General features: G+C 31.4%; 1 protein-coding gene across 1 annotated transcript; it reads right to left on the bottom strand.

Moving 5' to 3' along the window:
- Positions 1-10,966: 10,966 nt before the first annotated feature.
- On the bottom strand, positions 10,967-21,051 carry LOC129002615 (legumain-like). The gene is made up of 12 exons (XM_054430557.1): positions 20,998-21,051; positions 20,219-20,348; positions 19,745-19,842; positions 18,325-18,415; positions 17,923-18,005; positions 16,482-16,620; positions 14,927-14,996; positions 13,859-13,977; positions 13,143-13,331; positions 12,730-12,843; positions 11,929-12,087; positions 10,967-11,168 (listed from the first exon to the last, which is right to left on the bottom strand). Exons 1-12 carry the CDS (start codon positions 21,012-21,014, stop codon positions 11,037-11,039), a joined length of 1,341 nt encoding a protein of 446 aa, XP_054286532.1. The 5' UTR covers positions 21,015-21,051; the 3' UTR covers positions 10,967-11,036.
- Positions 21,052-25,224: the final 4,173 nt, after the last annotated feature.

The following is a 25,224-nucleotide window of genomic DNA, read 5'->3' as shown; positions in this document are numbered from 1 at the left end:
TAGTTCCTATAAGTAGACTAATCATACACGTACCAAGTTTGTAGTTCGCGCCTTAAATTGGCCTGAATAGCTTATTAGTTAAAGTTCAAAATATTACAATTTTACTTCTTCTCTCTCAATCCGTGAACCTCATTGGTCCGTTACCCGTGTTGTTAAGTAAAAATATGTTGTTATGAAAGTATGAAAGTAAGTGAAGTGCTGTTATGTAAAACTTTTCAATTCTAAGAATTGAACTGAAAAGGTTACTTTAAAAAACGGTCTTTGGTAAAAAAAAATCTAAATTCTGTGTAATTTAAGTCTTGTAGGCAAGGCAGTGTCGACTACAATGATAAGATGTTTCTCACCAAGCATCAATGACTGGTTTATAAGCTTAAGCATTTTTACAGGACTATTAAGGCAATCGTTAGGCCAAACACATACACATAGCTGAACCCGAGCAGCCAAAGACATATGAGCAGCCTTGTTGCGTTAATATAGAACTTTATTTAACGTTGCAATAATTGTTCCAAAAAAGCTGAACTATGACCTTAAACTGATTATACTGTTTAATGAATCCAACACAGTTGTCCCACTTTAGTACAAAAACTGAAGGACAAGTCGTACCCAATTTTGCTTTGAACTATACACTTAATAACTCATCAACTCTGAGCCTACATACTAGACACTAATAAATACGGGGCATACAAACTTAGTGTTTTAATTGAACATTTAGTTACTTAATAGTAAATATGGATTTAAATTTAGATTTCTAGTGACATACTTTGCTTATCGATCTTTTTATACGTGATGCAATACATTTTACATAGAAGTGTTTGAAGTATTACGAGAATTGATGTATTTATTGAAGTAAAGACGGATCATTAATGTCATTAAACCAAAGAACATTTTCTATATTTGTTTTATTATATAAGCGAGTTAGCCCAGTAATGATAACTTTAAAACCCTTAAACGTGAATTTAATTACCTAAATGGTTGTCAAACTAAGTGACCACTCGTCCATGCTTGGGTTGTCAATTATTTATTGGATTCCAAACAGTTAATTACGATGGTAAAACGTTATTACCCCGTCATTGATTAAAACATTTTTACTTTTGAAGTATACACGGATTGTTCAGCTATTACAAAGCTGAGTTATGGTTTCGTAAGATTTTTTTAAGTTGATAATTTCTCAAGATTTTGTATTTATGTATTTACTTTAAATTCAAAACGTATTTTCTCCAACCAAACAATTAATTATTGTTCGTTTGAGTCTGTCAAGTGCTTGATTATGAATCTTTGGGCAAAATTCTCCTTCACGTTTTAATATAAAAAATTAAAATGTCCACTGAGTACATCATTATTGCTCTCAATTGGTAATCTGGTAATAACGATTGTAATATTCTTGGTCGAAATCAGACTTAATGTGTTACCCGTGCTAGCGTTTACCAGTTAACACTCATCAGCTGGTTGTAAAGTTCATCAGCTGAAACTTTTTCAAAGATTTTTGTATCTACCGGCTGGCCGTGTCTGGCCTACAGGCTGTTTCGATAACTTAATATTTCATTGGGTATTGTATTATTAGTGTTAAGTTCAACAATGAATTACTCGCCAGCTGTTAGTAGCAGCACAGAGGAATGATGTAGTAAAGCTGTGGTATTTTTAGTTGATTGTTGTATTACCGAGAGTTCAACAGGTTATGAGACGACAGCTGCGGCTATTTGTGCTAGTACACATAGTCAGTTTTTTCTATCATTGACTATACACCTACTTGGACAACTCGTAGACGGTTGTTTTTATTTCAATAGAATTTTGCAGAATGAGCGACTCAAGGAGTGCTCTATCGTCAACTTTGCTCTCTGTTAGTTTTTGTACGATATCATACACCATATGACAGAAAAGAGGTCAATTAAATGTATAACTATGTATATCAACAGTTTTCTAACAGTGTATCAATAGCAATGCCTATTATAAGTATTTATTAGTTTGTGGATGAATTTCCCTCTTTTCATTTCAGACTATGACTTAGTCATTCACATTTTTAGTTCGACAAAATTTGCTGCGAACATAATCCTCAGGAAGCAATATGAACCAGATAGTAAATAGATTTAGCTTGGCTTTAAATAAGCCCTGTTTTTATGTTAACCAAGTAAGTCTGAAAAACAACTGTGCAAATATTATTGTTTTCTTCTTTGCGAATGTTACCCGTAACATTCTAAGCCGTTTTCCGTACATTGTGAATTTTTCATTGCACTAGAAAGGCAAGCTGCAAAGCTACTCTACTCAAACACTCTTGAAACCAAGAGGCTTTTAAACAAATGGACTTTTCCTTCACACTCAAACTGTATCAGATTCCAATAGTTTGGTTTAAAAATACTTTTTCGGGGTTTATTTTAATTGCTTTTTTCATAATGCAATTATCTCTTTTTCATGTTGACTTGTTATTGGTTGAGAGTAAAATCATCTTGCTCACTAAATGTATTTAAAATGCCACATCCATGCAACACTATCCATACAACACTATCCATACAAATAATTCTTCAAAGAAATATTTTACTTCTTAAAACAAACTAAAAAAGAGTTAGTCTTTTAAAATGGCGTACTGTGTATTTTTAAAACAAATCTATAAACCAATCAACTAAGAATAAGTCAATTATAAGACCCAATATTTTAGGCAGGGACTGTTTCCAAAACACTAAGGTAATTACTTGCATATGATACATTGTTCTTTAAATAAGAGTATAGAGATTCACACTATTTTCCAAACTAAAGTAATCTAATGTTAACAAGTTAAATGTTGAATAATTATTACACGGTACCTATGTTTATTGTAAAGAGTACTTTAAAATTGACAAATATTACAACATACATTGTACTTAAAACTAAACAATTTCCTGATCACGCAAATAGTACAGAAGATTTAAGCGGAATATTTTCAACATACAGTATATAATTTTGAAAGAGTTCTCGCGTTTTGCTTTTACAAGATAGTTGTTGACAGTCTAGCAACGTCTCAGAGCTCCATACTGATATTTATATTCAGTTCGTAGCGGGACCTTAATTTGGTTCAGCAAAATGTAGGCCTATGTTGGATGAAAAACAATACTTGTACATATATGTTCTCAATATTCTGAAATGATCTAGGGTCATAAATATACCTATTAGATAGGCCTATTATTATAGAATTGTCAGGTATACTTGGCTTTACTAGAATAGAATATAGATATCAGTCAATATTTCTAATAACAATGATGGTTGAACTGAATAAAAAGTTTTATTATTATGAAAAAGTAACGCATCTTATTTATACGGGGTTAGTGAGTTACCTCATTTGACATAGAAGCTTCGGTCCACCTGAATATATATTTTTTTATTTACGATAAAACATGTGTCGAAATAGTATATTTTATCAATAGGGAAAAGTGACTCTTTTCGAAACAGGCTTAAGTTTCAAAAAATGAGCGACAGTTGACGGTATACCTTTTGACAAACTGTTTTTATATCATTATTTAAGCAGACTGAGCTGCAAGAAAAAAAATTTTAATACAGCCATGAATTTGTATAAAGCCAACCTACCATCCTCACATGCCAAAGGCCTAGGGTAACCTTAAAACGAAAATTTTGGGGTGAAAAACTTTGTTCAACCCAATATTGACGGAGGAAAAAGTGTTTAGATTTTCCTAAATTTGTCAAATAAACAAAGTTGTTTAAAAATTGCACGAGTAGCGTAAGTTCAAAACTACCCGATTCGTTCAAGAAACCCCATTTTTGAAAAGTTGCAATTAGATAACCAATAGTCAACCAATATTTTAAAATTAAAATTAAATCGACGAAAAACCAATGGTATGAAAGAAAAACAAATTAATAACTTAAATGGTACTAATTATTTAATTCATTTACCAAAATCAGTATTTATATTGATGTTTGAAAATGGTTTAAGTTTTGAAATATGTACCTACGAGACAGTATGGTAATTTCAGGGTGGGCAGTTGAACTCAATTTACGGCCTTAATATTTATACATTTATGATTCCGTCAGCACAATAATACGAATAATAATAAAATAAATTAATGATCAAATTTTTATGAAATTTTAAAATTGGGTACAAACGTTTGGAACTACATTGTAACGAGTTTCCAACCCAGCATGATTGGACTATAATGACTTTATGTTATTCTTATTGATAAGAAACAAACTGTTGTAGGTTGCTTCTTTACGGATATATTTGGTAAATTGATTTATTTCAATCCATACTATTAACGTTCCACTAAACACTTCATTTATTTTATTCCTTTTAGCAGCAAACTAAAGTTATTAAACCTAATTTTGTAAATAGGGAAATATATTACACTTTTAAGAATATACATAAGCATATATATAATTTGATGAAAATCCATTTAGACATAAGGGAATTCATTTAGTCAGCAGGTTTGCTGTAACGGGGGTATTTTCAATCCTATAGAAATATCGAAATACTGTATATAGTTGTTTAGAAATGTATATATCTTTTACATTTTAATTAAGATAGAAACAAAGACTGGAACGAAACTGTTGAGTCGTTATTGGTATCTGGTTGCAACGCGGCTGACAGATGACAGGGCTTTGTGTGCAAATCAAATAAAAGTTGCCAATTAAAGAGAGGAAAGATACGTCCCGTTAGACATTCGTATCCGCCACTGTCTCATTTCCTTCCAATAAAAGTAGGTTCCATGTAAAAATTTAAGTAAGGCATAGGTAATATAATGTATGCTTGTATTTATATACATTTAAATAATACTGTACACTAAAAAAAATCATAATATATTTCTGAGAGGGTCAACGACTAAACAAGCTAGACAGAATCGAAGCGAAATTTAAACCAGTAGTGCAAGAGTGGACTTACAAGATAAAATGTAGTAGTTGAAATAGGATTTGAACGCGTGTCATCACGTCGTCCGTTGTTTCGCGCTACCAACTGATGAATATTTAGGGTAACATAGCAAATTCACTTTTTGTAGAAAATCGTAACGCAAAATGATGAACAAAATATTGCGTTGTTATCCTTATCCGGTTTAAAGTTATAGCTAAATTTCTAAGATACTGTAATTTTATCTAAAAAGGGGTTGGGGGGGGGGGGGGGGTTGGTTAGAGGAAAGCACATGGGGGAGGAGTGGGGACTTTTGGGAAAATGCTCATCTCAACATGGTCTAACAGCATAGAAAAATCCAGCTTTCCCAGAATTACTTGCAACATAAAACCTATATTGACTGTGGGCTACGTGCTATCCATGGCGCGCCTTGATGAACAAATGTTTGTTGTTGATGGCAAATGTGCATACTACAAATGTTCCACGGCTACTCTTCCATAATTAAACGTAGTTCCGTTGCTTTTGCACAGATTTCCTTAAACTTGGTGTTGTTGTACTTCTTGTTGGTTTTTCTAACCATAAATCTTCTATAACATGTCTTAAACTCGTACAATATTTCCGAAATTTGGTTTTAAAGTAGTTTCACATTTTCCTTTTTGCAATAAACGTTTATTGGGGTCAAAACATAAGAGATATAAGAAAGGTTGTAATAACCTTTTTGAAGGACAATATATTTAGGTGTAGATAGGCTAAACCACCTTTCTATCACTAACCGTTTGAGAGTTAGACGCGGAAACGTAAACCACTGACGCGCGCAACTTCCCCCTCTCCCCCCCAGAGTTGTGACCACAATAGAAATGCGACATGATCGATTTTTTTCATCTACTAGATGTCCCCAACAATAATCAAAAGTCAAATTTTGTCAGACTTTCAGTGCATACTCAGCCCGTTTGGCACCCGGCCTAACATACGTGACAGTCTTTGTTTCTATTTTATGCTACACTTAGACCCAATCACATAGTTTGAGGTTTGTTGTGTTGCCAGTGGAACCGCATCCAATTCTACAATTGCCACTTCCATATGAACCCAGTTCTGGGTATAAACAGTATTAAACCACATCACCACATTGTTTCTCAGTATCAATCACAGACGCGATTCCATCTCATAGTAGATGTGTTATTGTTGAATAGTGTCCGCCCTCTCCTGTCTGAGGGGATTGTTTGGTTAAAACCAATATTTTAGAGTAATATTGCAGTGGTGCGGTTGCATTCTGAAATTGAATTTACAAATGTAGGTACATCGTTCATTTCATCGCTAAAACGTATAATGGATTAGTTTCACAGTGAGCTATCACTTAGGTAATGACCAAACCACGTCATTGATTGAATATTCCGTCTATAGTTGAGAAAATACGTGTTAAAATCCTTTTATCAAATTGTGCTCTCACGGCGCTCTTAAAATTGTGTTAATGATTGATTTTTTTTTGTCCTAGGACGCTAGGCACGAGCCTGGGATTGTTTTTCACATTACTTCAGGCTAGACCTAGGGGTTGCGGCATTATCACTTAGATAAAATCCATTGGTGACTTGGCGGGGATCGAAACCGGGACCTCAGGGACTGAAGTCCCGCGCTCTAACCACTACACCAGCTCGCTCCCCGTTAATGATTGATTAAGATAATCATAAAGCTAAGTCATTCTCACTTTTACATATTTGTATATCAATTCAAAACTTGTATAAAATAATTATTTTTCTATTATACAAGTTCACTAAATTGATTTCTGACAATATCTGAGTCAGTAATGTAGGTAATTACTATAAAAAGGTAATAGTTTTTTTTATTTAATTAAAGCTATAAACCACATACATAACACTATGAACTTACAACGGGCTAACTAAAATTTTAATAATCAAGAAGAGTCCCCAGTTTGTTTATCTTATTTTCAGCAATATGTAAATAAAGTCCTTTTTAAAAAAAAATCGTTTTTCAAAGTTTTTTTACGTGACTCTATAATCATATAATACTTAAATCCAGGATGAAAGTGTTATAACTGTTCACGTTATATTGTGTTAGGTAAATTAGCTTCAGTCATCCATAATTTAAGCTCACGATAACTTTGACTGATCACTTACACTCCTTGATAATGAATTGTTCCATCAGGAATGGAGTTCATTTAATGAAAACGCAGTATAAATTGATGGTGTCTACATTAAAAAATAAGTTACGTCATTCAGATTCTTACCAAACTCTTCATGTCCAGTGGGGGTTTATGGAAAATTGTAAGTAGAAGTAAATAAGAATGGCATTTTGATTACATGTCAGGGTTTTGTGATTATTTTCTTGACAATTTATACTAATAACACATTTTTTGTCCTAGGCACGAGCCCGGGATTGTTTTGCATATTACTTCAGGCTAGACCTAGGGGTTGCGGCAATATCACTTAGATAAAGTACATTGGTGATTTAGTGGGATTTGAACTTGGGGCCTAAGGGACCGAAGTCCCACGCTCTAACCACTAGACCAGCTCGCTCCCCCGACTACTAACAACATTAATCACCACAACAATAATAATTAATTCTACAAAATGTGCAAATGGATGAAAAAAATACGTGTTGTCGTAATTTTACAGATATATCAGTACGAAGTGGTAAGCTTCGTTCAGGAAATACCAATCGATGTTTGCTGAAATTGTTCATTTTAAATACTTTTTACTTTTACACAAGAAGATTGAGAAAATTTGGAAAATTGTCAAACGCATAAACACATTTCTTACTATGTACGTTCTATTAAAATATTAAGATACTATTAAGGTTTGATATTTCATCCATGTTTCAACATACCTATATTACCGATCATAAAATATACACACAAACACATTTACCATGTTTGTGTGTGTTGGTTTTGTGTATTTTTGTAAAAATAAAGGATACAGTAAAGATCTGATGCGGCTCTCGTTGTATACATTATTCAACTCTCGTCAAAATCATTTGTTTGGAAGATAAAATCTTCCGAAGTAAAAACTTGCCTCGATCTTTTGAACTTTTCGAACTTATAACATAAGAGAAACAGCTTTAAAATATGCCTATTGTGGCTACTTTTTTAAATTTCAATTCAGGTTTATGAAAAAAGAATGCTATTAATAACAAAACACTTAAATGTATGTAAATATAAACTTTAAGAGAAATATTATTATGCCAAGTTTACCTATTTTATGTACTTAAATGATGTACTTTGGCCTATTTTATGTGTACGTTTTAGCGAACTTTCCATGTATGGAATAAGCTATTACCGTAGTAGGCCTACTGATTATAGCACGATAACTCAAGCAAAAATGATCCGATTTTGATGAAATTTTGTATAAGCGTGTAAACCTACATTTATTCGAACGAGTTCGCGAACCAGCATGATCGGACTATGGGAACGGGGGTTTATGGGGGTTTTATGGGGTCAAAAATGGGTTTTCCCATTTCTGACCCCCTCCCCCAAAATTAGCAATTTCTTTCCAAACTATTTCTAAGAGCTTAAAAAACAAATAATTAATTTAGTATATTGAGTGGTTATAAAACAAAAATTTAATTTTAAATTCCCATGTTATGCATTTGCTTGTTTATGAACATATTTTGATCAAATTTTGAAAATGCAATTATTTTTACTAAACTATTTACATTAAAAAACACTTTTCCTGTTTCAGCAAACCTAAGTACTCGTTAAACAAATTCAATTAAAATAGGAAATAAATGTGATATTTTTAAGGAGACATTTTTAAGTAAATCCAATCAGGCAAATGGAAATTCGCTTAGTCTGCAGGTTTGCTGTGGCGGGGATGTTTCTTAATAGTATAGATCAGGCCACAGTAAAGCAAATGACTATGCAAAGAGAAATCACATTTCAATGGAGAGTTATCTACACAAATATTTAAGACCAGCAATAAATTAATAAGTTTGTTTATTCCATAGACATCACATTATTTTTAAATAAACAATATTACACAATAATACAATATTACAATAAAATATTACGGGCAACAAGCTGTGTGTACAGCTCTATTAATATTTAGAGAACCAGTAGACGTAAATTAAAGTAACGTTGGAAATTGTATTTTTGTTTTGTTTAGAAGTTATACTGAGCTAGGGTTCAACTGATAATTGTAATAAGCATATAATTAATTCAAACAAACATTTCATATAGTACGCTATATTTTTTATAAATATGTAACATGATTTTGGTATTGAAACGATTACCCTTTCGTTTATTAAACTTAAGACAGGTCCAATATTTTAACCCTATATTCAATGAAAAGCATTATATTGGTAAATTAATTTAATATGCTACTGAGTAATGAATTATTTAATTAATAATTAGTTTCTTGATGTTAGGAAATATAGTTTTAAAATCCAATTCAAATCAGATTGCAAATATGGCGTACGTCTGATCGGTTGAGAGATGAAAGAAACATTCAATATTCTTTTCAATTTTGACAAACTTTGTTTAAGAAACACAATATATTCTATACACTCCGCCCTTGCGGCATCACGTCAATTTGATTGCTGCGGAGTTGTTCGAAGGAGAAGTCGTGACTCGAGTTTTTCCACAAAAAAACCAATTCCGTCCAACATTTCAGCTCAGTTTAAGATGAATCGACATTTTATTTTATTTTCAGACAGAGGGAACTGCGACTAAGTTAATTTACACATTTAACTTTTAAATTTTGTGATTAGGCATCGTAATCGTATCTTTTCCAAAGTTTAAAATCCTATTTTGTTGTTAAACATTCATTATATCCTAATTATACTATTGAGTTTACGTTTATAATATTGACTTTATTTTCAATGAATCAATATGACGAAACACCTGTTCTGTATTAATTATTATATTTATAAAGAACGTTTTGTGTAAATAAAACATGTCAATTTATATGTATATGTCCAAATTTATTTAGATTTTTACGTAAAATAATATCAACTGTTAAATTATATTCTAGATTAATCCTCAGCTAATACCACTTCTATTTGGTTGTACAATTCAAATGGTGCAAAACTATTTGGAATATGCAAAACCATCATCAAAATAGATTCATGCTGATTAACTTAACATTGTAATTGTTAATTTCTTACATTACATTTCATTAACGTTTTTGTTGGTAACCTAGTAGTTAGATCAATATCTAAAACAATTTCAATATACGGTTTTAACATTAATCAAAATCATACAAATAAAATACAATACTGTGATTGGATAGCCAATTAAATCCACTTTAATTCGATGATAAATAATTGACAGCAAAGCTGGGGATGAGCGGAGACCGCCCGTGTCAGGATATCGGGCAACTGATAACCATTAGTTTGTCAGATTTTAGGATTGTTTTGTTTGCAAAATAATCCAACTTTTGATTTGAATAATCCTAACAACATTATTAAAGTCATATTTTATCATGGATAAGCTCAGTGCATACCATAACATTTATATCGTGTTCGTATATTTATTTATTGTTGTTAATTTATAACTAGTTTGATCTAAAGTGGTAACTTATTTGGATATAATTTGCTGAAATGTAATAATAGTAAAATGAGAAACGAATTTTATTTAATGTACTATCGAAGTACTTAGCTTGTGAACAACTAAGACAAAATGTAGTCTGTTATTAATGATGATGCATCATAAAACTAATAATAAGCTCCATGAAACACCGAATACTGAGAAACATGTAGGCCCTAGTTGAAGGAAATAATACAGAAGTAATAAATTGATAATTTTATTGATTCAGGATAAAAAATAATTAGTCTCAGTAATATTTTAATTGTAAGCAATTTAAATTTGGTTTGGTTTGAATACTACAAGGGATTTTTTACTATTTGTGCATTCTCAAGTGCATGTAAAATTTCATAAATTTTATTAAAAAAAAACGTGTTATTTGAAAGAGCTCAACTTTTTTCCAAGCGAAAATATTAAGAGTGCAAGAGAATAAACACTCTAGCAACAGCAAGACAGCAACAGCAAGAGAATAATAAGTGGCCTTTTCAATCGTATCATGTGAAATTTAGTCTGTTCAAGGGTGTTTTAACAAATCAATTTAATTTCAATTTAACATTGGAGTTTATAATACACTCTGGATACATTAAACAGGTAAGAAGTGTTAAAACGTGTAAACGACAAACGGTTTTATTTATACAAACTATATCATTCTCTAATTAAACTAAAAGATTTTTATTTCGATTAGTTGATGCCCACCATTGATTTGTGCTGCTCAGTGCATACTTCGGATATCACTTTGATGACATCATCAGGGGAGGTCTTTTCAACGCAAAGGTTGGCGAACTTGTATAGATGGGCCAATGCGTAAGTGTTCTGAAAAAAAAATACGGTACTCATGATTTATTTAAAAGTCACTATTTACATCGAATAATTTCAAATTTTGCGAATCACAAGAAATTATAATATGTACAAAATAGTACTCAATGCTCAAACAATAATCTAAGTATAAACAGACTGATTCTGATAACAAAAAAAAACTATACCCAGAATACGTTTGTGCTAATCTGTCATTAATTCATTAGCATTTTGTAGTAGATCTGCTAAATAGAATAAAATCAAGTAGTATATTAATTTAGATCATTTATTCCTTTAAATCCTAAACTTGACCGATAAAACTGTATTTATAAAAAAAATCTTTCTTAAAAAAACTAAGTGTATTTGATAATTCCAATATTCCCTGTGGAGAACTGATTATGGAGCCTAGGAAAAGCTAGTCTATGTGTGCATTGTGAATTAATTGTTTCTCAAGTATAAATAATTAATATGGTGAACTATTAACTAATACCAATTAACTATAACTAATAATTAATTAGTAGACATGTTACTCAAGTAGACTGAAACAATTCATTAGATACTCAAACAGTTAAGTAAACGTGTTGATATTTAGGTATATCTATGGTTTGGGTTCGATTCATTTTAACATATAAATCCAGTACGCTTGTAAAATCAAAACCAGTCTTATCCAGACAACATTTATTATCTTCTAATTATATGAGGTTACTTTACGAATACCTGGACATTGACTTTTACTACATTTCTTACTAAGATGTGTACCACAACTGATTTCAATTACCTTGGTAATGTCGATACAGTTGCTCCTGAAGTGGTCCACTACAGTTTTGTAGCAAGGCATCATCTCTAAATTCAGAGGGTGGCGAATTTCTTCAATTGCTTCAGCTCTATTCAGTTTTTCCATCATTTGAGAGAACAAATTATCCACAGATTTTCTTCCCTAAAATAAAGGTTTACTGTACACCAGGGTGATTTTATTGTTGTTTTATTGAAAATTACATTCGCAAATTATATTAACATCATATTTTCTTGTTAGCCATAGCGTTTTTGTTTTAAACCTTATTATAAATAATACATGAATGGTTTTCAGAGGTCAATCGAAGGGGTTTTCTATTAATCATGTTAAGTATTATATTTCTTCAATACTATTGTATTTCGCAAACAGCAATAATGGAAACTCCAACAAATGATTTGCAGAAAGTTTATTGGCACTTCCGTGTATTTTGTAGCTTACATGTTTTATTTTAAGTCAATGAATTAATTTTGAGCTAAACTGTTATAAAATAGATATATAAAGGCACAAGGGTATGAAGAAGTAAACTTACAATATAAGTTAAGCAATGATGACTTTTGTAATGACAATAGGGGTTCGTCTAAGATCTTTTTTCAGGGTTTCATAGGTAGACTATTGTAGTTTGAATATTCGAATGATTACAAAATATACGAGTATTTAAATTATTAGTCCTTAGTAAATAACTTAAAAATGTTAAACTTATGAAACAAAGAGAGGTTTCCCTGGTTTGATTTTTTCATTCATTGTACTTATGACAAATGATTAATGTATTAAAAAGTTTTCAATTACCTTTATCAAATTATCCCTTTTAAGGCTGAGTGTTTTTATTTTTTCCACGTCATTGGTCAACTCAATTTTCCTCTCCAATGTACGAAGGGCAACATCTCGGCTAGAAACAGCGTCCTGAAAAATATTTTTATAGTCAACAAAATAAACGAATCTTGGGATATCCTACTTAAATTTAAACATCTTTGCCACCAAGACAGATTTTCAAATATATAATAGGTTATATACCTTTGACAGTCTTCAGTCTTAAAAATTATCATAATTCAGTCGTCCAAATTCAGTCTAATTAAAGACTGAAGACGGATCTGGAGCTTTTCTCACGTCCACCAATTTCATTCTGAAACATTTGCCTATCACCAATTACAAAATGAATTATGATAAATCTATATCTATATTTATAATTGAATTTTAATCACCTTAAATGGTCCCGACATGATGTTTGTGTCGACGAAGGACTTGTTGCTCATACCCATGTAATCAATGACCTTGTTCTTTTCCAAGGCCTTTTGGCCGTACATGCTGGGGTGACTTTCTTGCACTCGTTTCACCACATTTTTGTACTGTTTCAGAAGGGTTTCAGAGGTCATGTTCTTCTGATGTTCCTCCTGAAATTGTACAATTAAAATCACTTTATTCATATTATAACATGTTGGCCACGTGAAATTTACTAAAATATTCGGCAAGGGTCAATTAATGCATTGCATTTATTAATAAAATATAGATTTTTCGCTAGACAAAAATTTATGAATATATCGTTTGGATACAATTTCGAGATGGTTTGTCTCGAGCACTAATCAAAAACACAATATTCGGTGGAAATGCACCTGATTTTAATTGCAGTTTAAATAAATTACCAACTATAATATAGTATAATTAATAAAATATTATAGATTGAACTGTGTCGTGACCTTTCTGAAAATAATTTAGTAGTTTGGATTAGAATCGTAAGTTGAATTCGAAAAAAATACTATTATAAACAAATGAATAAGATATATTAAATCATTAAATTATTTTGTTTGGTTTTGTTGAAATAATATGAAACTCTTAACGACATCGTAAAATCTCAATGTGTTGAGACATATCAGTCAGTTCTTTTTATTTCGGCTGTTTCTTTTGTAGATATTTGACTCACAGAGTCGATATCCTCCATCCAGGAGATGCTGTACTCGTCGCCGAGGTAAGCCCCTATAGTGGCGTCGTAGTAACATGCGTACGAGCTCTCCTCCGGGTTGGCCGCTGTTGTGGCAAAAACTGAAAAATATATTTGACATGATAAAACATTCATTTACAATTCTTCAAACTAAGTTTTCATATGTGTACCCAGTCTAATACAAAAAGTACAGTAAAGGAGAACTAAAAAGTAGAATACCAAGGCAAAGGACTATTAGTCCTTGTTACATATAATAACTAGTGGACTATATTTATTATAAATAATACTCTTTGACTTCCTTAAATGAGAATTCAAATGTTTTTGTATTACATATGTCTTTCCTGTTGTTTATTAATTGTTCTGTAAATAAGTTTGACCAATATTAGTATATCATAAAATCTTCTTCAAGTATAGTATTCTTTTCATTTAATTCTATTTAACGTGTAACAATATGATTTACAACAGTCCTTACGAGATAACTGTGTCAAAACTAGTACAAATTCGGGTGTGTTGCAGATGTCCGTACTTGAAGAACACTACAAGGTTGACAAATTAAGCTCCAGTTGAATTGTAGGTTTATCAGCTGGTGGATTGCTGCAACACGTCAAAAACCACAGCTTTTCTTTTTTCCAGTTCATCAACGCAGTCATCTCCAGAAGAAAAAGTAAAAATGTAAAACATTTACTTTGAATTGCATCAAAGTAAACTGGGAAAATGGACCTTTTTATGTATTTATTCGTATCTCACAGTACTGTATTAACAAAGCTTGATAACTGCTCTTCAGGAGTATACGATGTTTTATACTTCACCCAACAAGTAATAACCAAAGAATAAATACTCCGTTTCGACAATATACTTTGTTTGCAAGAACAATAACACAAGTTTGTTTTAGCAGTGACACACAATGTAGTATCTTGTAAGCTAACAATGCATGTTGGATCAACTGACAGGAAGTTGGTTATCAAAAACAAGTGGTTTGACATGTTGTGAAACACAACTTGTGAAATATGTAATCAGTTTGTCTTATCTACATGACTGTCAATCACTCACTGTTGATGTTGGGTGGGAGTATCTTGTCGAACATGGAGCCCGACTCGCACGCTTCCATGTAGAACACTAGCTGCAAATATTAAAGCAATCTAATAAAATGTGTACAGTATACTGTTGGCATGTCCAAAATATTCAAATATACAATTGGTTGTGGCTTATTACTTTAAAAACTTTCATATCCATAATTTTTTACAATCTCCGATATAGTATATGGAGAAAGTATTGTTTTTACGAGTTTCAGTTTTTAGTGGATTATCCGTTTTGGGTCACCCTCAGCCCAGAAAAGTGGGTTTTTAAGTTTTCATTTTTGATGCTGATTTACCCATGAAATAACAGAAATTAGATTTTCTCGAAAATGGCCCGAACGATTTTGAAAAAAAATTTAGTATGTTATAGTCCTTTTAATTCTAAACAAATTGGTGGAAAATCCATTTCCGTAAAAATTACGGTTGAAAGGTTATTGTAACTTATGCTATTTCCCATAAGAAAACAATAAAGTAACAAAAATCAGATTTTTGGAAAAAATCTATTTTGATTTAAATTAGTATGTAATGGTCTTTTAAATTTTGACCAAAATGGTTACAACTCCCGTTTTCGTAAAAATTACTGTTTAAAATTAATTGTAAATTATGTTATTTTTAAAATAAAAAAAACATAAAATAACAAAAATCTGATATTAGGAATAAAGCCGGGCTTGAATCAATTTAAAGTGTTATGGTCCTTCTAAACAAAATAGTGCAACAACCAATAGCTGAAACAATTATGGTTCAAAAGTTATTCAAACTTTTGAGGTTTTCCCTATAAGATATCATAGTTACTCTCACAGCTCGCCCATGATAAAGGTTGCTGACAAGCTAATGGTAGATAGTATGTGTCAGATTGCTGATATCGTTAATTTTTTTGTTTTTGTTGTAAGGTAACATATGAGACAATTTTCTTGTTAAGGGAGGTTTAGTATTTAATGGAATAAATTATTCAAGCTATTGTATTACCATTACGTACAAATTAATAAATATATTTATAGCGCGACCCACAAAAAAGACCAGATTGTCCGTAGATAAATTTATATCTCCAAAGTAAAGTAAATTTTGGAATCTCATATATATCACCATTTCTCTACAACGTAACCATACAACTACAACTAATTCCATTTAACTAATCTGCAGAAAATAAAATCCTGTATGAACTACTCTATGAATCATTTGACCTATTATTCTCTCACGTTTCCTTTACATTCTCAGTACCAGTATGCCTACAGACAACGCGTATTTATTTACTATTTCATATACGGTACTTTTTTATTGTCCCACCTTTACATCCTAGGACGCTAGTTTCTAGCCCGGGACTGTTTTAAATATTACTTCAGGCTAGTCCTAGAGGAATGTGGCATTATTATATGAATACAATTTATTGGAGGGATTGGAGGGATTGGAGGGATATAAACCTGGGCCCTCAGGCTCCAAAGCCCCGAGCTCTACCACTAGACCAGCTCGCTCGCCGACATAGGAGCGTTACCGTAGTTATCGCCTGGTTCAGAAAGTCAAAGGTAGCTTACCTTCTTGTACATTTTCTTCTTGTGCATGGTCTTGAGTGCCTTGATAAGCTCATTGGCGTACATTACGTCATTGGGAAACCCTATGATCCCAGTGGCACCATGGTCGACGAAGTTGATGAAGACGTGGTCATTAGGCCCGCTGTAAACAGTGACAAGTCAATACCTATCTTAGAGCCTTAAAGCATGTTACAAATGATCGGTGTAAATGGTACAAAATATAATTTATGGAATTATGATATTTCGTTTAAGAATTAATTTATATAAATATTGTTATTTGTGGTGTTTTACCCGTTGTTTAATGAAAGTGAATTTTACAACGATTAGACATTGCTTCAAAACAAAAGTTGGAGTTAATTTATCAGGAATTAAGAAAAAGTCAAAGTTAAATTTCCTTCGCATTACTAATAATTTATAAATAAAAAACTTTTTTAAAACAAAACGTTTTTCACTAAAAAGTAGAAAATAATTTATAAATATGTGGAGAATATTAATACTTATAAGATTTAAAACGAAAAACGTACGGTGCATGCAATAGATAATTTACAATTACTTTCACCTATTGAACTAACGTATTATTATAGATTGCATGTACCCAACGTTTTTCGTTTCAAATCTTACAAGTATTTATACTATCTACATATTTATAAATTATTTTCTACTTTTTAGATTTTAGGGTGTGTGGATGTTAAATCTATTTCAAGCATCTATATCAGATTAAGACAGAGGCATGTAGGAAATCTAAGGTTTATTTGAGTTTCTTTTCATATAATTATGCATTAGATTGAATGTATGGCCTACCTACTAACTATAATTATATCAATCTATTTAATTTATTGTTTACTTATAGAATACTAAATAAATAACAAATAACATTATTAACAAACACCTTTATATCATTAATCAGATTGTTTATCTTTATTTTGAAATGTTTGTTTGAATAAAGAATCTCTTGGGAACATAATCTGTACCTCTTAACCTCTGCTCTTCGAACTGTCAAATTTATTTACACCTGACTTAAATTAATTGATATATTTACACTCTTTCAAAATATAAACATGGAAAATTTGGAAGCCCGTGGGGCGTAGCCCAAGGGAAATACACCAATTAAATTATATAATATTGCATTGTCATCCATTTGTGAGGTATGTTTCAAATTTAAAGTCTCTAGCTCATCGGGAACTTCGTTTAAAATTGATATCAAAATTTGTAGGAAAGTGACTAGTGAGCTAATAAAAACAAGCCCATGGGGCTTAGCCCAAGAGTAATATGAAAATTAAATTATATAATATTGCATTGTCATCCATTTGTGAGCTATGTTTCAAGTTTCAAGTCTCTAGCTCATCGGGAACTTAGTATAAAATTGATTACAAAATTTGTACTGGACAAGAAAGCGAGCTAATAAAAACGTTTTAAAATAGGATAATTGTTCAATTTATGTTACCTTTTTAAGACCTTTCCTGACCCTTTCCCGATCATTGCCGACTTGTTACCAGTCAACACATTGACAAAGTTTTGCGGAGTTACCTGTTTTTAACAATGAATTATTCAGTAATGATTGACATATATACATTTTTAACCTTAATGTTAAAATTTAAAACTTATAAATTACTGTAAATTAAAAAATAGATGAGTTTTGTAAAGAGTATTAAAAGCAAAGACAAAATGTCTATGATTTTAGTGACAAATAATTTGAAAAACGATTGACTTAATTAAAATATAGGCTATTCAAAATTATTGTTCAGTAAAAAAATATGCAAAATCCTTATTTGTATTCTCAATACTCTATTATCTTAACAACTTAGTACGTTAATGTTACACTTATAAATATTTAAAACCAACTTACATCATCACCAGTGTAGTCCTTCGGAACTTTTTTAGGTCCGTAAACATTAGGACCGTTAGGTTTGTTGATGATTACGCCCTTTTTGGGGTTCCTGTGAATATAGACGAAGAATGAAAATCAAGTAAATGTCAGATTTCAAAAGAGTTGGCTAATAGGTATAGAACAGTAAAGAATAAAACTTAAAGACAGGAGTCAATTGAATGGAGTTGACTAATGTCATCGAAAAATACCTGTCTATGAACACTTATACCTGGGAGATATACGATTCTCTTAGCTCTCTATTATTTCGTAGTTGTACCTTCATTATCTTGAACTGGTCCAAATAATTTTTTCTGCACTCTATTCAAACACAATAATAAGATTATTCGGATTCCTTGGTCCCAAGATTTTAAACATTACATTACTACTGGGACTGGGGTAAGTTATGGTAGGTTATATGTTGATTTTTGTTTCTTCTGACAGCCATTTGGACTTAAACAGTTGTTTAGAACCAATATTGAATACCAACTTCCGTACCAGGTGACATTTTCATTACTAACAAACATTATGATGTGTCGACAGACAGACGTTTGAACAGAAAGAGAACTATCAACACGTAAACCACTTATCAATCAGGTTTTACAAATTACAAGACTAATATTATTAATTTGTATTTTTCATTTTTTTTGTATGAAACAGACCCCAGGTGATAGTTTCCTGAAAAATATTTACCTACCACGAGTTATAATTTCCACAGCATGAACCTATATTTACACAGATTACATTTATGATGAAACTTGATTATACGTGTTTAGGATATTAAAATCAATACTGCACACTTCCTGAAACGAAAATCCTTTACGGTATGAAAAAATACGTTGAGTTACATCGTAAAATATGTAATACGGCACTAATTTGTAAACAACTTGTAACTTAAACACTTTAGTGAAAGTTATGATAAAGCTGTTCGGCCTGAACGAAATAACATTGAAACAAACTTGAAAAACCTAAATGTACAAGTGTGCCAGTTTATATTCATGAATGCCAGGTTAAGTGTAAGAAAGGGCCACGTGGCCCTAACTTTGCCTGAAAAATTAAAAGATTTTACATTTTATTTTATATAAAAATGCGTCAGCTGCTTGTATTTTAAAAACTAAAACTTAATTCTAAAAAATTGAAACCCCAAACTAAAATTCAGTCTTTGACATTCCCTTCTTGCCATAACCATGTTTCTTTCAACACAAAAAATCATGAAAATGCGTTTTGTTTGATTCAGAATATATAAAAAAACAAGCTATATTACTAAAACACGTTCATAAGCTCCACACCACTATGGTAAAAAAAACATACGTTTATACATAAAAAACCAAAGTAATAAAATTCTAACTTAATTCCAAACAATACACGATTTAACTGTAATTTATATAGTTTTTATACTTACTCGGCATTGTGGGCAATGTCGTCATACATCATAACAATGATGTTCGAGTCAGGAATTCCGTGGCGGTGGAAAATCTGATACGCATGGCAAACGTCCGCCTACACAGAACACGTCACTAGTAAATGAGGCTACATCACGAGTAAAATTCAACCCTTGAAACATTGATGTAGGTCGTCCCTAAGGTAAATTGTCCTTGGGTTTCTCTAGTTCATTGGATTAATTGAAGTCGATTACATGTTAATTAATATGAAGTTAAACTGTGAGAAAATATAAAAAAAAAACTGGTGTTTTAAATAAAGATGAAGACTTAACTTACATTCTGTGAATTTACAATGGTTCAGTTATAACTAAGATGTCACACAGTAAAAAAATAAGTAACAAATAATTATTAAGTTGATCTTTAAACAAATGAATTCACAATCAAATGGTTAAAGGTTGTAAAAAAGTTAACATAAAAAACATTCATAATCTTACCTGATGTCGGTAGTTATCAAAAGTATTGGAACCAGCAACCAGAACTGCCCAAATTTGGCCTTTGGCCTCTTCTGTAGGGGCAGCCAGGGTTGCCACCACAAACCATAGAGAAACAACCAGTTGTGCAAACCTTAAATTCAAATTAAATGTTAACACAAGTTTAGTAACCATTTGATTAAAAAACAAATTTCATAATACCTGGTGCACCGGTTGAGATAAAAATGTTCATATTTGGCATGAGAATGTGGATTCACGATGCCTAATTTTTCAGGTATCACACAGAGTTTTGGGAAGAAATTTGAATAATTAATTGTTAACTGTATTCTATAATTTTAAATAGTATTTGGAGTCTCAAAACGTATAAAACTAAACTAATGCTATGTAAACATGCATTTAACTTTTCTTTGTATTTTTTCAACTTAAAACGTATAAATTTGTAAAATGCAAGTTTCCACGTTAGATACTGTAAAGGCTTATGTTTATTTTAGGTCCCGTTAAAAATGTCTACACTACGCATTTCAATATGATAAACATGATTCCCATAAATTAAATTGAGATTTTATCCTCGCGTTAAAGGCTGTTTCAGTTTCACATTAATTCCATAGTTCAAATTGGACATTATTTTGTAATACCATGAGCAATAACCATCGCCAAAACAGATTTTTTAATCAGATAGTTTTAAGACGATTAATTAAACCAACAAACAACTGCTCGTGATGCTGTGCTATAAATTTGCACTGTATTTTTATTATTAACTTAATTATTACAAAAATACTTACATTGTATGGATTGTCATCACTGTGAAATCTCACGGGGATTAATACCTTTTTATATAGAATGTTGATAAGATAATTTTAAAGAGCTTTCAAAAAGTAGTTGACAAGATAAAACAATGGTTACACTACTTAAAAACGTAGAATTTCCGACTAAACACTTGTTTTCAATCTATTTCTTTAATGCACTTATCGTATAGAGATAATAATTGATAATAGCTCTTGTAGTGTTTTGTCCGTCCCAAAGATGGTAAAACACAAAGTAGTTTGGGAATACCTTGCATGTTCAACTATAATTATAGCTAGAACTGTCATGCCTATGTTTAAGGTTAAAGCTAGTCAGTTTAATGACATAATAAACGTCAAATTGCATTAAACCACTTACAGGGTGCGCTGGTGTGAATGATTTCTGTCTTATACGAAATTTTCAACTTTTTAACGAAGCCAATTACAGGCAGTTTATTGTCAACTATCGCATCCTTTATGTCATATTTGACTGATAAAAACATCAAAGTTGAGCTAATAAACAGAAAATCAACTGCATAAATTTTTTATGACCCTCTCAACAATGGTCATTATTTTTAATAGTTTCTCAACTGGTGTTTATTGATAAGATGTTGTCTTTAGTAACCGAATGTCAACGGTTTTTTTAAAAGTAATGTATACAGTTATAAATTCGAATATTGAATGGTTTTTTTGTTCTTTAATCTTACAGAAATGTATTTTATTAAAAAACTGGTACTCGGTAATCGGCCATTATAAATGATTTTACGATGTGTTAGAGCTGTTCAACCCAACGGTTTTGTGGGTAAAAGTCCCCACAATACCTACAGATCAGAAGTCATTTTCCCTTATGAATATAATTCCTAATGCATATAATACTGTAAACTCAGTACGGTGCTTTTGTGTTTATATTCTTATAACTTTTGACAACATTGTAAGTTGAATGTAACTAGTTTTATAGTTACGTGTATTTACAGTATATAATATGATTTCCTCTCCCCCCCAAAAAATCGGATCAAAAATAGAAACCAATGCTATTCTAACTCATATAAATAATGAGAGAATGTAAGCTTTCTATACACTATGTTTATAACCCCAAAGTACATTTATATCTGAATGGCTGGACAACGCAACGTTTTACGTATCTGGGAGTGAAGCCCATTTGCTTAAAAGCCTCTTGTTTTTGAGAGTGTTCGAGCCAAACCATAACTTAGGTTTTGAAATAGAATTCACATTTAAATTATTATACAGAAGCAAATGTTTGAACATTTCATCAGACTATTATCCTCTTTAATCTTTCTTAATACATTTTCGGGTTATTTCTACTATATGGTATAGTTTGCTTTTTATTATTTCAATATTGTTTGTACCAAATAACACCTATTCGTGAACCGTTGATTTTTCTTAAGTATCAAAACAGAATAGTAAAACATAATTCATCAAGTCTTTACTAAACAGTTTATTCGACACTAGCCCCCAAACGTCGAAAAAACTAAAAACAGTAACATAACGGTACACAGTGCACATGGTGAAATGCCGTTTTACTGTTATTTCACACAAACATTATGAGGTAAATTTGTCTTGTTGGAAATTACTCCAACTAAAATATGCGTTGTATTTCGAGATGAGAAAGAGCAGTTATGTATCACACGACATGTTAACTATGCAAATATGCTACGAAAGCAACATATCATGTCTACTTCCCGACCCCAGATGCTTCATCATTCCTACAAGAACACTTTGTAAGCAAAGCTCTAGGATGTAAATGAAAAATGAAAATAGCATATTCAACCACTAAGGCTTAAAGTGACTCTTTTAAACAAGAGCTGAAGTTAATGACTGAGTTGGTGCAAAAAAAGAGAAAATATACTTTTGGCCCTTAACAAAGTGCTCGAAATCGATTTTCTGTGGTTTATCAAGCTTGAAAATGTTGATGTACGATGAACAATATGACACGATTAAAACACAGGGAAATTTACTAACGATACAACAATTTTATTAATCGTAAAACTCTTTCTGCCAAATATGTGGAAAAAAGTTATAAAAATGTTAATTTTTTGTTTTCACCTCTAGCTACATCGTTTTGCCCCAGCGAGAAAAACGGCTACTTCCCGCAAGAAATGAATGTACTAAAGTCATTCGATCATTGTAATATAAAATATTTCTTTCACTAAAGTCGGTGTTTCGCTACCGATGTTGGTAGTTTAAGCCACACAAGAGACAAACGCGCACTATAATTTCAAGAGATGTAAAGAAACTGTGCTGTAAATCATTCACATTCCAACAGTGTACGTAATTCTCTTGCGACATTGTACGTCAATTCCTCCGAAAACATTGTTGCTACACAATCCATATTACGGATACATGATCCGACTAGATTTGCTTCTGAAAACAACCTGATGGAAAAGCTTCACTTATTTTCATACGATTTTCCTCTTCAATAATGTTACGTTGAGAGCCAGTGAGCAAAATAAAGAAATGCGCACCTTAACTCGAATCCATTTAAGTACAATATTTAAAATGGATTAAGTTCTTTGAATGTTTGTGAATAAAACAAACAGTACAAACATTCTTTAAAGAAAAAAAAAACTCGGATGGCATATTATTGATCAAAAAAGTGTGTATTAAAAATCAAATAAACTCATGAAATAAGATCAGTCTTAAAAATTGTATTGTTTTCTCTTTGTTTCAACAACGATCACAAATAACCAATATCAAATACAAGTCATACTTTTATCCTTAATATTTTACCTTTAAATGATTGCAACGAGACAGAATTGCACTTGAAAAGATTTGTGCACGAATTTGATGTATCACAACTTATAAAAGAAACTAAGCTAAATAGCTCACAAAGACTGTTTTTTGTGTCATTCCATTCTACCATTGACAATTATATACTGAAGAATCAAAAGTCCAAGATTCTACTAGCCTTGCAAGGCTGAGAGGCGAAATGTCTAAAGTGTAAGGAGAATTGTCTACAAATCAACTGGATTCATTCGTAATTCATTCAGTTATTTACACTAACCAAAACCACCAAACATAACATAAAAAAAACAACTTCTCACCTGGGTATAAAAGGTAGGCTTAACCTGGTGTTAAATCATTCTGTATTTGGCTGGATCCTGGATCCAAAATCAAAATGTATCATATATGTCACAAATCAATCCATCATAGCAAAATATATCATAATTAACTGTTGTGTTTTGGCTAAATGTTGATATATTCTATGCTGATTTATTGACTTAACACTAAATTTTATAACATGTCAATATGCACAATCAGTTTTTTTGTTGGAATCTAAAATCATGCTTTTAGCGAAGTGTTAAATTTCAGCAGTCAAGATGAGAGATGACAAAACAATTAGTGAGGGAGAGGTTTTGGATTTTTCCTGGACCTTGTAGCACCAGCTGTTGGTTTTGTCGGGTTTGCATTTGGACTGGAACTAATTTATTCTCATCCAGTGGCTTCTCATAGTTTATAGTCTTATTTTATTTCAATTTTAACAATCCGTTGTTATTATTTTATCTTGAGCTAATAATCTAATTACAGCTATACGAATTTTACGAATTTTGATTCTTCTGCACGTTCACATTTTGAATCGTGTACAAAACAAGGTTGTTTCTATACACATATAAACACTTGAATGCTTTAAAAGAAATAGATATTACTATAGTCATCATAGCAATAGCGTAGCGTACATAGGTATAAAACTACTGTCTTTTTATAAAGCACAGTGCACAAAAGCCAAAACACCAGTTAGTTTACTCTCGCCATATTTTAAAATACTTTCCCAACAATTTAGCGTCTTAATAAATTTTTATTCTGCGTCTAATTCGTAACATGATCTACAAGGTGTCCATAAAACCGTTTTACGACTTTGGAATGTGATTCTTCATATAAATTAAATAACAATTGCGCATGAAGGGATGTACGAAATTGATATTTACCAACATATTCGCCATTTTGTTAGACATGTTTATATTTTAATTGTTCGAACCGATATTAATGAAACTCGGTAAGGGTATTGAAAGTAAAGAGACCATTACATAAAAAATTAAGTTGGTCCAATTTAAAATTTCCAAATGGAGGCCATTTTAATATTTGAAATTAATGTTACCAACTAATTTTAGAGATTCGACCAATTATTTAGATGAATCCTTTTGATATTGTATTTTTTCCTTTTTCCATTGTTCTTTTCTTTAGGTTTTAAACTAAGAAACTGCAATGTTT

This window comes from Macrosteles quadrilineatus, unplaced genomic scaffold (genome assembly GCF_028750875.1).
Source record: "Macrosteles quadrilineatus isolate MER2022 unplaced genomic scaffold, UCM_ALF_1.0 Scaffold_9__3_contigs__length_116548681, whole genome shotgun sequence".
NCBI classification, from domain to species: Eukaryota; Metazoa; Arthropoda; class Insecta; order Hemiptera; family Cicadellidae; genus Macrosteles; species Macrosteles quadrilineatus.
This window is presented reverse-complemented; position numbering and strand designations above follow the sequence as displayed.